The sequence below is a fragment of the Neolamprologus multifasciatus genome, chromosome 3 (assembly GCF_963576455.1).
Source record: "Neolamprologus multifasciatus chromosome 3, fNeoMul1.2, whole genome shotgun sequence".
Classification (NCBI taxonomy): Eukaryota; Metazoa; Chordata; class Actinopteri; order Cichliformes; family Cichlidae; genus Neolamprologus; species Neolamprologus multifasciatus.
Window position 1 is genome coordinate 7,619,317 of NC_140441.1, and position 16,157 is coordinate 7,635,473.

General features: G+C 37.3%; 1 protein-coding gene across 2 annotated transcripts in view; it reads right to left on the reverse strand.

Moving 5' to 3' along the window:
* Positions 1-16,157, reverse strand: part of LOC146521364 (uncharacterized) — a 38,779-nt gene that overhangs the window by 20,653 nt on the left and 1,969 nt on the right. The window contains exon 4 of one of the 2 annotated variants that reach the window (XM_085155307.1): positions 13,561-16,118. The exons of the other annotated variant lie outside the window; for it this stretch is intronic. Within the exon in view, the coding sequence (XP_085011433.1) occupies positions 16,112-16,118 (7 nt within the window). The 3' untranslated portion in view covers positions 13,561-16,111. Of the gene's footprint in view, positions 1-13,560; positions 16,119-16,157 lie in introns of those variants that run through there. 2 annotated transcript variants of the gene reach the window in all.

Consider the following 16,157-nt stretch of genomic DNA (forward strand, 5'->3'; position numbering starts at 1 on the left):
ACACACATTATTACATCATTAAATCCTAGCTATGGTCTCCCCACTAAAAAGGTCATAAAATCAGTGAAAATGTAGTTTTTACAGAATAAAATGTGAACAGGCAGGACTGAGGCCTCAGTGTGTAGCTGTCCATACCTCAACGTTACAAAAGCACAACCACTGTCCACACCCCAACCACACCTCACCTCACAGTAAATGATCATTTCCATTTTAAGCATTTCCAAATGATCATTTTCCATACTGCCAGTATAAATATACACAGTATACTGCCATCACTACAATATACATGTTTTACACACTCCTTTTGTTGTTGATGTTTACAGGCTGTGTGCAAAAGGCCACACTCTTCAAATTCATGCCAACTAATATTTTTACGTCCAGTAGGTGTCCTACTAGAGCAAATGAAGCTTCAAGAAGCTTTGTGCTGGAGTGAACCAATTGGATGAAAAGCTTCAGTGCTTCATGAAGCTTCATCTGCCCATCAATAACGTTTACTATTGTTTGCATTCAGTACCACCATCTTGGATTGCTTACTCAGGTTGTGTTGGGAAACTGGAGTTGAGGGAGCATTTCACAAAATATTTCTGACTGGAAACTTCCAACCTAATCAGGAAGGCTCCTTGAGATTGCTGTAGGTGGCTTAAAATTAGATCGCATGTCCCAAGAGGCATTAGGTTGTAATGTTCAGCAATTTTGAATGCATCTCTTTGAAATGTGTTTCAGGATTTTCTTTTGTTTTTAAGCTGCTCTTGTTCATTATATTATGATATTTGTACTTTTTGATAACTGCACAAATATTGATACGGCACATCTAAAAAAACCTTTGGCCTAAATTCACCAGTGTTTTTGGGACTCAAAGCTAAGACATTTCACTTGAATTTGTTTTACTTCGTCTGTTCTCGTTCTTACACGTTCAATCCATATAAAATTTCATCATGACCAGGATTTTGGGGACTTGTGATCCATATTCTGTTCACCAGCTTTATTTAACCTTCTGGGTTTGTTCAACATCACTATCCTCTCAGCTTGTTCTTGGCCAAGAGTGTCCACCAACAGATTAGGTCTAATTTCTTTTATTGTTATGGGTTTTTTTTATTGTTGCAATTTTGTCTGCGTAAAGTTTTTAACTAACTTCAGCTCTTTTCATAAATATAAAATAGTTATTACTTTTTACATTTTAACCCTTTAAACACCAGTTTGTTTGTACACTTCACTTGTTCTAAGACAACCTTAAAACTCCCAATTTCATATATTCACAGTGCTACTGACATTTCTTGTGTTATTAATGGTGGCGTCTGGGACATGTAATTGATTCACATCAACATTGATTATTATTCATCGTGATTTTTGTGCAGGGAGATCAAACAAAATGCTATAAAATTAATATATATTAAAAAAATCATTGAATAATGGAGATTTGCCGCGTTAGTGCGGTTATGGAATTAACGTCATTTTAATTAGATTAACGCTGACAGCACTAATAAAAACATAAAATCCCTATTTTTTTCTAAATAATACATCTAATCTGATTTATTTTCTAACTATCATTGCTGTTAAATGTATAGCAATAATTAACAGTATCAATTATTTTAATGCATTTTTTTTTCTGCAGTCACATAAAAAAAGGAAAAACTCCCTCTCAGCTTGTTCATCGCCAAAAAATCAGCCGACATCCAAAGAAAATCTTTGAAAAATGTTGGGACAGCCTGGGAATCTACCACTCAAGACCACTTAAATAATTAAAACCAAATCTGGCATCCGGGCCCGGTATGCCTGATGTTTTATTTTGGTTTTGGTTTTTGTAACGGTATAAACAATGAAAGGTGGTGGATTGGCCAGATGCTGGCAAATGTCGGGGGGCGGGTTCATTCCACTGCAGGGCAACCTACCACTGCATGTGGCGAATAAAATTTGAACTTGAACTTGAAATGTGTAAAAATAACTCAATTGTTTGGTGGTGGCTATGGCGGAGCTTCCACAGATGCAGTAACATTAGTAAGTGGTGGAGGCCAGCGGGTGGATGAGGGAAAGGGGAGGCAGGAGGAGGAGAGACCCGAGGCGGCCGCCAGTTCGAGTGTCAGGTGAACTGAACTCCAGGTAAGAAGTTATGACCTGCAGTCTATCAGGGTCAGATATAAACCAAGTTTAGGTGGAGTTTATTTTCATTATGCTGACTTTTTACAGTCAGTTACAATAACTCGTACTGCGTGAGTTAGCATGACGGAGTTTCTATACAGCTGGACGAGTACTATGATGTTACTGATAGTGAACTTTATTTTATTCACAAGGTTAGTTATTCCGTAAAAAACGAAATTGTCATGTATTCAGAGAAAATATTAATATCACTTCTCTTATTCTCTCCCCTCCCTCTCTTTTTCCTACTTCAATCATGGTTAAGGCATACATGGAACGCCATAACAAAGTGGCCGGCATAATATACAGAAACATCTGTGCCGAGTATGGCCTGGAAGTCCCGAGGTGGTGGAGAATCATTAACATTATCATTTATTTGTTTTTGTTTTTTTATGTTTCTGTTGTGTTTTGTGTGGTTTTTCAGCATCTCTTATATTTATTGTTTTTTTTTCTTTAGTTGCAGTGGCTGCTCAGGGCCACAGTACAAATACTCTGGTGCAGTGTAATTTTTCAAATGTTATTAGATTTTTATAATGTATATGTCAGTCATATTACATGATTTTAAATTAAATGTTGGCATATGTTTTTTTCCTTCAATGTGTGCTCAAAATGTCCTCTCTTTGCTTTTGCAGCTGTCCGTTTGCATCTTTAATGGAAAGAGGGAGACTATTACTCTGCCAGCCCATCATCTCCCTCACCATGGTCATAATAGTGGAGCTTTGACCCAGTGTTTTTGAGTTTATTGGAGTTAGAATTGTACTTTATTTAAACATTTTCTTTTTCATTCCTAACTTGCTTAGTGTTTATATTTGCTGTTCCATGTATTTCCTTATTGATTTATTCCCAAAGTGTGGGCCAACGACCCCTGGTGGACTGTGAAGCTACTGCAGGTGGGCCACAGTAGTCACGGAAATTCAGTTTGAAATTACACACCTGTATAAATGGAGTTAGTATAATAAAATTGGTAATAGGAGGTGGTTAGTGTGTAATATTACTCATTACCCTGGACCAAATTTACTGCCCTTATATTGAAATTTGTGTCCCAGCAGCAGGTTGGTCACACATTGGCATTAACACTTTGCATATGACTGAGCAGCATTTTAGAGCCAGCAGCCTGTGTTGTTGATGTTTTTTTAAAATACAGTTTTAATTTCAATGTCACTTTCTTTTGTTTTTGATTCAAGTGAAGAATTAAGTCATTTTCTGGTTTTTATGTGGGCCGCAGCACTCTTAATGGCTGCCTTACTGTATTTAGCCTCGAGTTGTTAGTTCCTGGTTGCATTAGTTGTTCCCTGTGTTTGTTTCTCTTGTTATTTGTTGATATTTAAGTTAATTCCTGTTTCTATGTTTCCCCATTAAATATTGTTTCTCACTTTCTGTATATTTATTTTGATGCCTTCTTATCTCCTTTGCATTGATTTTATCTGGTTTGTGTTTAGTCTCACATTCCCTTTAAGTTGTGTTGGAGCCACAGAGAGCAAATCTTTGTTCTTTATGGAGAACCAGTGAGACTGTTTAGACTTTCCTATGAAACATCAGTGCTGGAGTCTCTCAGTACATCTGTTTACAGTAAGGACAAGGAAGCAGCAGAAACACACACAGAGAAAACATGGAAAAGACGAACAGCAGCAAATAGTCTTCAGGAAGTTTGTGTGTGTGTGTGCCGTAACACTTCCTGTACAGTGTCAGTTTGTTGAGCTAAAAAACTGAAAGGTGTCAACACTTACTGTTACTGTTGTTCTGAAGAGATCTCCAAAATCCTCAAAGAGTCGTCTGACCATCATGATAAAAAATCAAAAACAAAAACATAAAATCCACTAAAATATAGACAGTGTAGCTTTGCTATACCCGATTGCTTTCCTGTAAATCAAAGGGCACCAGGATAAGTTTGATGAAAAACAAGTAAAAAGCTACAAAAATAAGGAGAAAAATAAAAAGTAAAATCTGTGTGTAAAGTGCGTCTGTACCGCACAGCCACAAAACCAAACTAACCTGTATTTCCTTGTCATCCTGTTTTCTACAGGCCCACACCCTGCACCTGTGTGACAGCAGTGTCCATAGCAACATCTCCTTAGCAACCACATTCCTTTCTTATCTGCTCATTCCGTAGGTGGGAGACATAAAACAAAGTGACAAAAGTGTGACAGTTTCTGTATGTATGTGTGTCTATAAATGAAGATAAAGTCTGTGAAATAAATAAATGTACAAGCTCACAGTTCCAGTGAACACATTTAATAAACACAGTCAGCAGTTAAAAGTACTTTCTGTTTCAGTCTTGACTCTGATCAACACGACACCTACAAAGTTCAAGTTTCAGGTTCATCTAATCATTCACAATGTCAACTCATGCACTGAACAACATGCCAGAACATCTTAACATCTACTGATTCCTTCCTTGTTACTTAACAAGAGAATAGAATTGTATTTATTCACTTTGAAGAGATTAAAATATCAAAGTCAACAATAAAACGCTGACACACACAAACACTTGAATAGTGACGTGGCGTTCCTTACAGCTGGGTGTGTATTAGATTAAACATTGATAAATCATCTTATCATGACCTGGTTGTTTTTAGTCCAAGCAGTGCTGGATTACAGCAGCTTCTTAATATCTGTACTGAATATGGTGTGTTATATGATATAAAGTAAAAGGCTGTTGAAAGTTCAGTCTTGATATGTAGAACCAAACAGGATGAACAGGTAAATTTCTCTGTTTAAACTGTCGCAAAAAACTCTTGAGGTTCATAAAAAGGTGAAATATTTATTATTGATCAAACTAATGATGATGATGACATATACAGACAACGATGTAAGCTCTCTGTGCAGGCAAATACTATTGCAAATCAGCTTTTGTTCACTTCCAGTTAAACTGGCTTTGTTTGAAGGGTATTGCACCCCGTTATATACTGCCCCCTTGTGGTCATCTTAAAAACATTGTAGAAGCTGCATGTTGCATGTAATGATGCAATGAGAGTCCTTCGTAGAAAACTTAGAGGAGGTAGTGTTTGTGTATTTATTGTTTTCTTTTAAGTAATTGTGTATTTTATGTATATAATGGTTTTATATCATTACAAATATTTTATGTTTTCTTGTGTTGTTTTTAGACTGTGGACATAAAGTCTGCTAATAAAGATTGATTGATTCATTGATTGAATGACTGAGTAATGTAGGCTAAAACATAAATGCAGGTCACTGTGTTCATTCTGTTCATATGAACAAGATAATTCACTGCATCTACAGGTTTTTCAGCATCTCTTATATTTATTGTTTTTTTTTCTTTAGTTGCAGTGGCTGCTCAGGGCCACAGTACAAATACTCTGGTGCAGTGTAATTTTTCAAATGTTATTAGATTTTTATAATGTATATGTCAGTCATATTACATGATTTTAAATTAAATGTTGGCATATGTTTTTTTCCTTCAATGTGTGCTCAAAATGTCCTCTCTTTGCTTTTGCAGCTGTCCGTTTGCATCTTTAATGGAAAGAGGGAGACTATTACTCTGCCAGCCCATCATCTCCCTCACCATGGTCATAATAGTGGAGCTTTGACCCAGTGTTTTTGAGTTTATTGGAGTTAGAATTGTACTTTATTTAAACATTTTCTTTTTCATTCCTAACTTGCTTAGTGTTTATATTTGCTGTTCCATGTATTTCCTTATTGATTTATTCCCAAAGTGTGGGCCAACGACCCCTGGTGGACTGTGAAGCTACTGCAGGTGGGCCACAGTAGTCACGGAAATTCAGTTTGAAATTACACACCTGTATAAATGGAGTTAGTATAATAAAATTGGTAATAGGAGGTGGTTAGTGTGTAATATTACTCATTACCCTGGACCAAATTTACTGCCCTTATATTGAAATTTGTGTCCCAGCAGCAGGTTGGTCACACATTGGCATTAACACTTTGCATATGACTGAGCAGCATTTTAGAGCCAGCAGCCTGTGTTGTTGATGTTTTTTTAAAATACAGTTTTAATTTCAATGTCACTTTCTTTTGTTTTTGATTCAAGTGAAGAATTAAGTCATTTTCTGGTTTTTATGTGGGCCGCAGCACTCTTAATGGCTGCCTTACTGTATTTAGCCTCGAGTTGTTAGTTCCTGGTTGCATTAGTTGTTCCCTGTGTTTGTTTCTCTTGTTATTTGTTGATATTTAAGTTAATTCCTGTTTCTATGTTTCCCCATTAAATATTGTTTCTCACTTTCTGTATATTTATTTTGATGCCTTCTTATCTCCTTTGCATTGATTTTATCTGGTTTGTGTTTAGTCTCACATTCCCTTTAAGTTGTGTTGGAGCCACAGAGAGCAAATCTTTGTTCTTTATGGAGAACCAGTGAGACTGTTTAGACTTTCCTATGAAACATCAGTGCTGGAGTCTCTCAGTACATCTGTTTACAGTAAGGACAAGGAAGCAGCAGAAACACACACAGAGAAAACATGGAAAAGACGAACAGCAGCAAATAGTCTTCAGGAAGTTTGTGTGTGTGTGTGCCGTAACACTTCCTGTACAGTGTCAGTTTGTTGAGCTAAAAAACTGAAAGGTGTCAACACTTACTGTTACTGTTGTTCTGAAGAGATCTCCAAAATCCTCAAAGAGTCGTCTGACCATCATGATAAAAAATCAAAAACAAAAACATAAAATCCACTAAAATATAGACAGTGTAGCTTTGCTATACCCGATTGCTTTCCTGTAAATCAAAGGGCACCAGGATAAGTTTGATGAAAAACAAGTAAAAAGCTACAAAAATAAGGAGAAAAATAAAAAGTAAAATCTGTGTGTAAAGTGCGTCTGTACCGCACAGCCACAAAACCAAACTAACCTGTATTTCCTTGTCATCCTGTTTTCTACAGGCCCACACCCTGCACCTGTGTGACAGCAGTGTCCATAGCAACATCTCCTTAGCAACCACATTCCTTTCTTATCTGCTCATTCCGTAGGTGGGAGACATAAAACAAAGTGACAAAAGTGTGACAGTTTCTGTATGTATGTGTGTCTATAAATGAAGATAAAGTCTGTGAAATAAATAAATGTACAAGCTCACAGTTCCAGTGAACACATTTAATAAACACAGTCAGCAGTTAAAAGTACTTTCTGTTTCAGTCTTGACTCTGATCAACACGACACCTACAAAGTTCAAGTTTCAGGTTCATCTAATCATTCACAATGTCAACTCATGCACTGAACAACATGCCAGAACATCTTAACATCTACTGATTCCTTCCTTGTTACTTAACAAGAGAATAGAATTGTATTTATTCACTTTGAAGAGATTAAAATATCAAAGTCAACAATAAAACGCTGACACACACAAACACTTGAATAGTGACGTGGCGTTCCTTACAGCTGGGTGTGTATTAGATTAAACATTGATAAATCATCTTATCATGACCTGGTTGTTTTTAGTCCAAGCAGTGCTGGATTACAGCAGCTTCTTAATATCTGTACTGAATATGGTGTGTTATATGATATAAAGTAAAAGGCTGTTGAAAGTTCAGTCTTGATATGTAGAACCAAACAGGATGAACAGGTAAATTTCTCTGTTTAAACTGTCGCAAAAAACTCTTGAGGTTCATAAAAAGGTGAAATATTTATTATTGATCAAACTAATGATGATGATGACATATACAGACAACGATGTAAGCTCTCTGTGCAGGCAAATACTATTGCAAATCAGCTTTTGTTCACTTCCAGTTAAACTGGCTTTGTTTGAAGGGTATTGCACCCCGTTATATACTGCCCCCTTGTGGTCATCTTAAAAACATTGTAGAAGCTGCATGTTGCATGTAATGATGCAATGAGAGTCCTTCGTAGAAAACTTAGAGGAGGTAGTGTTTGTGTATTTATTGTTTTCTTTTAAGTAATTGTGTATTTTATGTATATAATGGTTTTATATCATTACAAATATTTTATGTTTTCTTGTGTTGTTTTTAGACTGTGGACATAAAGTCTGCTAATAAAGATTGATTGATTCATTGATTGAATGACTGAGTAATGTAGGCTAAAACATAAATGCAGGTCACTGTGTTCATTCTGTTCATATGAACAAGATAATTCACTGCATCTACATCGTAATCTGCAGATAATTGGAAAAAAATACATTTCTTTCAAATCGACTGTTTACTGTAAGCAGATTTCAGTCCTGTAAACATAACTATACAAAAGCTAAGAAAAAAAGTGACATCAAATTATTATTTTTCATCTGTTATGAATTCTGAGTTTTCGTGTCTCCTGGATTTGGGTGCAGAAGTAAAAAATCTCCATGAATGAGCACAGACTCAGCTCAGACACTTCAGCAATAAGTGGCCAATACAGTTTTATACCACAGCAAAAACAAGTGTTATTATGAATATCTTCCGCTGGGAAACAACGTGGCCAGTCCTGCCGTCCCTGACTGGATCTTCTCCAGCACTTCATCCACGTCTGACCTCGTCTCACATCTCCTCCTTTTCAAAACAGAGAAAGAAAAAATACCTCGCTCCCTAACCTATTAATATTAGCTGCCAATTCTCAGTCTTTTGTTTTCTACTTGGTATCTAAGTCTGGCACACTCTGTTCACACTCCACTGGCCTGACAGAAAATATCTGAGGAAGTTATACATATTACCAATATGCTAAAATATTTTTTCCTTAATTTTTACTGGTCTTAACTTGTACTTTAGGCCATGGCCAAAATATTTCCAAGATAAGAGACTAATAAAGGTTTATCTTATCTCATATATCATTGGTTTTGGATCGACGGAACTCCTTTCAGATTTACATACTTTGTGGAGACCCTAACAACTATAGGCACAGAGAGCACTGCCTACAGTACCTAGAGAAGTATGATGTTGATGTTGGGGGCTTGTTTGGTGTGCCAAATACTTGCTATTATTTTGAACTTTAACAACCAGTGTATTTAATGTATCTTTCTTACCATATTACATAAGAAATTGTGGTATTTCATTCATTTAGAATATATATGTCAATGTAAATATCAAATACTATTTATATATTTAGGTATTTATATATGTTGTGAAAGTATAGTCTACAGTCACTGTGGTTTTGGTATCATACAAATAAATGTGTCCCTCAGTACAAATAAGTATGTGGTGCAGTGCAGTGGCTCTGTGTGGTGGCACTGTTGCCTCACAGAAAGAAGACCCTGAGTAAATCTTTATTTTCCAAAATGAACTTTTTTTTTTCACCTACACCATTAAAATCTCAAGCATTGAATCCAACTGGTCTATGAGTCTGTTCCACATCTCACATATTCATGGGCCTAATAACAAAAATCCAAGACATCCACTGGCATCATTCCATTTCAGATCAATCAAGCCTTTTGCTCAACTCTCTCTCATGTGTATGAACGTTTTATGGTAGAAAATGTAATCATCTATAATGATTGAAAATGAGTGAAATTTAAGCTTCAAATAAAGGAAGTTAGCTACTGTTAGTTTTCTCTAGTAACACTTCAAGGAATCTCTGAAGCATTTTTGACATTCAGTGTTTATATTGAAACACACAGGTCTGCTTTCTCACATTTGTGCAGTATCTCTAAAATGAAAAACACCAACACGTTCTCACTCCCAACTCGTCAAATGTGTGACGCATGGTCAGGCTCCCTCTGCTTCACCTATCGACACGCCGGGTACCCCCCTCGCATCGAGAATTGACGTGGTGGGTCCTCCTATTGAATCCTGTTGTCCGTATATTTATATATTTTCCCTGAGCTTCCTTAAAGAAAATTGTCTCACACAAACACACGTCACACCCTTTTCTCTCACAGTTTCAAAACAATGTGCACATTTGATCATCCAAATAACAATTTTACACTTCATTTATACATTCACACATTTGTAAAGACACCAAATACCAAGATACATTATTTCCATTTCCATATCACAACTTCGCATCATCTTCCTCTAGTACTAGTCATCCTACCGTTTCGACTAATTTAAAAGCCTCCAACCTTGCTGGTCAATCAACCCGCTTCGGGAATCCCTCACCGATTGCGGTCAAATTTCTAGGGCCTATATTAATTTATAAGCACTTCCTGCAGCTCGACAGGAAGCTCCACCTCATCAGCGCCCAGTGTCCTGCTGGCGCCTGAAGCTTTACGTAAAGCTTACCTGTCAGATATGAGAGCATGAGGGTGGGAATGGATGTTTGTATCTGTGTGTACCTGTATGTCTGTGTCTAGTGTTGGATTATAATATTATTTTATGCCATGTTAGACCCCTAATTAAAGATTGTGAATTATTATGTAGTTTTAGTTTGCATTATTCTCCTGAATTAGAAGAAGGTGATAACTATTACATTTGTTAAACTGATTTGCATTACATTAGACTGCTGATTTATTGTGAATGAATGATATTGTTTTATGATGCATTATACTGCTGAGTTATAAGAAATACTGTTCACAGAAAGTCATCGTCTCATTTGTCTGATTAGAAGAGAACAGAGCATACTGCCCCATTTCATCAGGAGCAGATAAACAGGGAGCCAAGGTCGTAGCTTAGGCGCTGTGTGAGAGAAAGAATGTGAATGTTTAGGCTTTTATGATTAGGTGGGGGCCACTAGAGGCTATAAGAGTTTGATCAAGGCTCCACCATTTTGAGATCTGATGCTGTCTGCTGTATGGTGTCCATCTCCCACGCGTGTGTTCATTAAATCACCGTTTGACTCAACCCGGCCAGACCAGTGTTGTTATTTTGGTTTTCCTCTTGTATCCATCCCCAATATTTGAATCCGTGACAGTTTTGGGGGCTCGTCCGGGATGCACCCTGCCTTGTAACCTATCACTCCAGGGTTATTTCCCAGCCCTCCTGCAATCAGGATAAAGATAGGAGGATGGTAGTTGTTGTAGACCCATTCAATTTTTATGGTATACATATGTGAGTGGAACTATATAGATTCTGTATCTGTAGGAAACATTGAAACAGACCAAAATAATTGCACATGAGCCAAAAATATTGCACAGAACATGGAAAGACTGAGATATTGCACATAGATGATCAACAGCAGTGTCAGTCTTTACACACTCTTAGTTTGCATTAAGAGTTCTGACAGCCCACGGGAAGAAGCTGTTCTTTAGTCTGTTGGTTTTAGATTCGAGAGTGCCTGAGAGTTTGCCAGACCACTTTACATGTGTTTTGTTAATCTGCAGAAGAAGAATCTTTTGACTAGGCCACTTTGGGTGTCTCAGGGGAATATCAGACTTGTGGCCATGGACTGTACAATTCCAGCAATAGTTTGGTCTACATTGCAACCAGCAACAAATCAGAAGAATTTCCGGTAAGTGTTAGTAAAGTGTGGCCAAAGGATGGAAGCAGGACTGGTGTTTGCAGCATGTCCTTAACAACCACATTCCTGTCCTCTCCACCAATCAGCTGTGAGTACAGACCTGATAAACAAATGCCACATATTCAAAGTAACATAGATGTGACAATAACAGGAAGAAAACTTGTTTCAGTAAAAGAAGTAGCTGTACACAGACAACTTCTCACTCAGCTCAGTCTGTGCATTTTAAAAGATTTTGCTGAAAAAATATAGTAAATAGTAATAAATTAAAAAAATAAGAAATTATTGAAAAATCATACGCTGAAAAAAAGCAAGCAACATGAATAAAGCAGGTAACAATAACTAACCCATATTTAGACAACAAAAAAAAGATGATTAAAAGTATGTCATCAATTAATATCCACTCCAGCTGTCACAATCGAAAGTCAAAACCTGATTTATGCTCAATTAAATCTCTTCTGTGACTAACTCTGAAGTGTGTGCTCTGTGTCTGATCATACTGTGACAGGAGACAACAGCAATACACAAAGTGGTGTGAAAATGCAGCAACACCACCCTGGGAATTTTGCCCAGGGAATATTTACCAACCAGCTAAGAGTCCTTCAGGCAGCAGAATGAGAGAGAAGCTCAGACAGCAGCTTCTGTTTATCACATGACGACATGGACACACACACACACACACACACATAGAGTACGGCAACAATAACATCACACAGGAATGATCAGTAGCACCATTCCTGCTGTTGATCAGCACCAAGGACAGCAGCCACAGTCAGAGTTGAGGGGAGCAGACACATCGATTTAAATTGAACTTTGAACTCACACCATCTTCTTCAACCAGGCTAATACAAACCCAACACAGATGTAACCTCAGTGAAGTAACATGAAGACAGCTGTAATGTCTGTGAACATGGAACAAAAGAAAGGAGTCCATTATCCTCAGGTCCTCACAGACTGGACGGGTCACCGGATGAAGCTCACTCATTCACAGAAATCTCTCCCGGTGGAAAATATTCACTGCATGAATAAATAAAGTTAGACTATGATTAAACAGACCAAACCATGACTTAGAAAATGTAATGGAAACCTGTCCAGCTCTGGCTGAATTAGTCGTGTATGTGTGGAAATGTCTTGTGCGTTATTCATGTGTTCACTCTCTGCTAGTGCTGCAACATTTGGCATCAGTCAGACATATAAAAAAGTATTTACAGCATCAGTATTACAGATACAGAGCATCCATATCTTATATCAACTTATAAAGGCAGCTCGTGTAGGGGAGAGCAGTGTCCCATGATGTATGAGGTCAGTGTGCTAAATATGAAAATGTTACACTGGGAATTACTAAACTCACAGTTTTTCACTTGAAATTTTATAAATTATATTTCAGAGAGCTCAAACGTAAATGAAAAGCACTTTCGTTCACTTACATGTTGCACTTTCTTACTGGCTGTAGCCTCCATGTACTGAGTCACATGATGAGGGGAGGAGCAGAAGGACCAAAGAGTGCATGTCTGACATTTATCATAATTTATCATAATTACTTGTCATTTTCCATTGTCAACACATTAATATAAAAAAATCATATTACACACTCTATTTGTTATTGTTGAGCGGTCATGTACAGTGTTAATGTATGTGTGTAAATTAAACAAGCTTGTCTGGATTGTTATTTGAAAAATTTATTTGCTAGAAGATGATATTCAGTTTACTCAGTTGTCAGCCGGCTGACATAATCCAATATATGAATTAAATTACAGGCAGGTCTTAAAACTTTTGTCTAAATTCAGACAAAGCTGAAGTTATTTTATTAAACTCTCAGAAACATGGTGTTTAATGAGATATTTACTCTGCATGACCTCCAGCACTACAGTGAGGATCAATGTATTGACTCTGTTTATCCATAGTCAGGTCACAGTGGCAGAGTTTTCCTCATGATCTTTACCACAGTGATGTTTTCCATCCTCCAGAGAGATCCTGGGACCAGATGAGGTATAAAGTGACTTCAGTTCATGGCTGTAAACCTCTGAACATCACCAGCAGACTGTTGTGGGTGTAGTTAGGCTCATGTTTAATCATCTATGTGGAATTTTGTATATTTAGCACACAGCAGTGGAAATTTGAAATAGGACATCTTCCAGTTTGTCAAACTATCAGCCTGATATTAAACCCTAACCCGCCTTTAAGTCGTGACCTGCTGGATGTTAAAGACGTTATCAGCTGTGATGTAATACCCAGTTTCACCAGTAGATGGGAGCATACATTAAATGTGATTTAAGTGCATTTTAACTTCACTGAGAAGTTTAGCAGGATGAGCTCTGAGTTCAAGATCCTGAAGGAAGTCCAGTTTATTGATTTGCAGTTTCAGACACTAAATCACTTCAGCTCTGTTTCATCTGAACCATCGAGTGTGACACTATGAATGTTTCACAGAGGAAGAAGAAAGAAAAGTAAAAAAAAAAAAAACGTAAATTAAATAAATTAAAAAACAACAACAACTGCTGTTTCTAGTCTGTGGTTGTAGTTTAATGTTTATTATATTGTGCACTCAAGAGTCTGTCAGTTAGCATTAACCAAGCAGGAACAGTCAAGCTTTCCATCTGACACCTTGGTGAAACCCAAATAACCACACGAGGAAAAACAAGTGAGAACAAATAGAACAACATATAAATAACACTGAAATTATCGACGACATAAAACAGACTAATATGTTTATTACTGATATAGAAAATGACACATTCAAATACTGAATGTAATTCAATCAATCAATAAATATAAAAATCTTTAAACATGTGGATGTCCTCTGCTCTGAGGTGCTGGGGCGACCAGCTAGAGACCAGCAGTTGGACGTCAGTGGTTGGACTGGTGGACTACTTCAGTGAAGAGTCGACGACGTCTGGCTCTGGTTTAAAGTCTGAACACAAACACACACAGTTCAAACAACAGGAAACATGATTACAAGATTTGTAGTTCAATCAAGACCTCCAATCTCCACCTCTCTGCATCACACACAGTCCCAGTTCAGAGCTCTGATCTGGAGTCTTGATGTTGTGTGGTTAGCTTAGCTCAGAGTCAAAGATGAAGTCAAAGATAAAGAGCAGCTGTACCTGGGATACCTTGTTGGTTCATAACTGACGTCTTCAGCTGGTTCACTCTCTGCAGAATAAAATACCTTTACTGCAGGTGATTTTTTTTTTAAATTCTTCTTCATGAAGAGATCGTTTTAATAAACCACAGCAGCTTTTCAAAATTTTCTCATCTTCACATCTCTGCTGTGAAACTCAGAGTGACCACAAAGAACTTGGGGGTGTTTCTGTGATAAATAAGTCAGACGACCACAAAGCTGCCTTCTGCTTTTTGACACTTCACCACAGAGCAGAAAGCAAACATGTTCTCACAGCATGAACACTATTATTAGACCAACCAGAGCACACTGCAGCGAGACATCTCACCAGCTTCAGACTGCAGTTACAGTAGATTCATCAACATCAATGTACATGTTCAACATGTTAGGAAGGCACAGAAACTATAAACTGTTACTGAGAATGTCAAATGTTGGAGACACAAATGTTAAAAACAAAAACAGGATGCTGGACGACTGCAGAGCTGTTAGCTTCAGTTAACCACAGACCACAAACACACAGTCCAGCTCACAGTGAACAACACTCAGTGAGTACAGAGGAAACACATGATTACATCTGACTTGTCAAATTATACTCAAAGGAAACAAACGTATAATTAAACTTTGTATTTAAATGTCCCCTCAGTGCTGCATAAATGTCCATTGAAAAATAAATAAAACATGTTAGCAGCCATCATGTTGTACCTTTTTACATAGTAACAAATGAGCTAAACCTGAACATGAGTCAAAGTCACATGTTTCATCTTTCAGCTGTTGATTGGCTGTTTGAGAGCATGGGTGTGGACACTTTATATTCAGAATTCATTTCTTTGATTTCATCTCCTTTTTAAAATGTTTTCATACTTCATCTCTTTACATCGCGTCAGTTTAGATGGTTTTGAATTCAGGTTCAAACAAAAAACCCTGAAAATAAAATATAATTAATCCACCAACTGGATGTTTTTACTGTTATGGCAGTCATTTATGAACAGCCTCTGCAAAAGTAGACAATTTTGCTTCTGGAATGACCAGACACCAGTGCTACCAAAACTAAGCGAAAAATTACATATCCAGATAAATCCACACCAAACCAAGATTTGACGTAACCTGAAACTTTGGTTTACCTAGAGCAGGTTTCTCTGATTCCACCCCTCAAGAAATACTGCCCTGTAGCTTTTAGAGGCTACAAGGCTCCAAAAGTCCAAAGGCGATATAAGGGTGGCGGCTCACAACAGTTTTTGTTTGCTACATGGATCATTTTGGTTCAGCTGGGTGTCTTTCTTTTTGTTATATTTCTTTAAGAGTTCAAAATGTGTTAATTACATAAATAAAATGTAATTTTCTCTGTAGCACTTCATGGATTTCATAAGCAACACGCCTTAGTTGTTCACACAAAGCATAAAAGTAAAAAACAATATATATATAGTCTTATCTTCATTTTAGATGTCAAAAAGTATTTGCGGCTCCCAGTGTTTTCTTTTGCGTGGAAAGCGGGTCCAAAGGGCTCTTTGGGTGTTAAAGGTTGCAGACCCCTGCTCTAGGGGATCTTAAGCAGGGGATTGAGATCCTCTTGCTGTTTGGCTTCACTTCCTGCTGAGGAGACATAAAGGGGAAGGTGCTGCTAACATG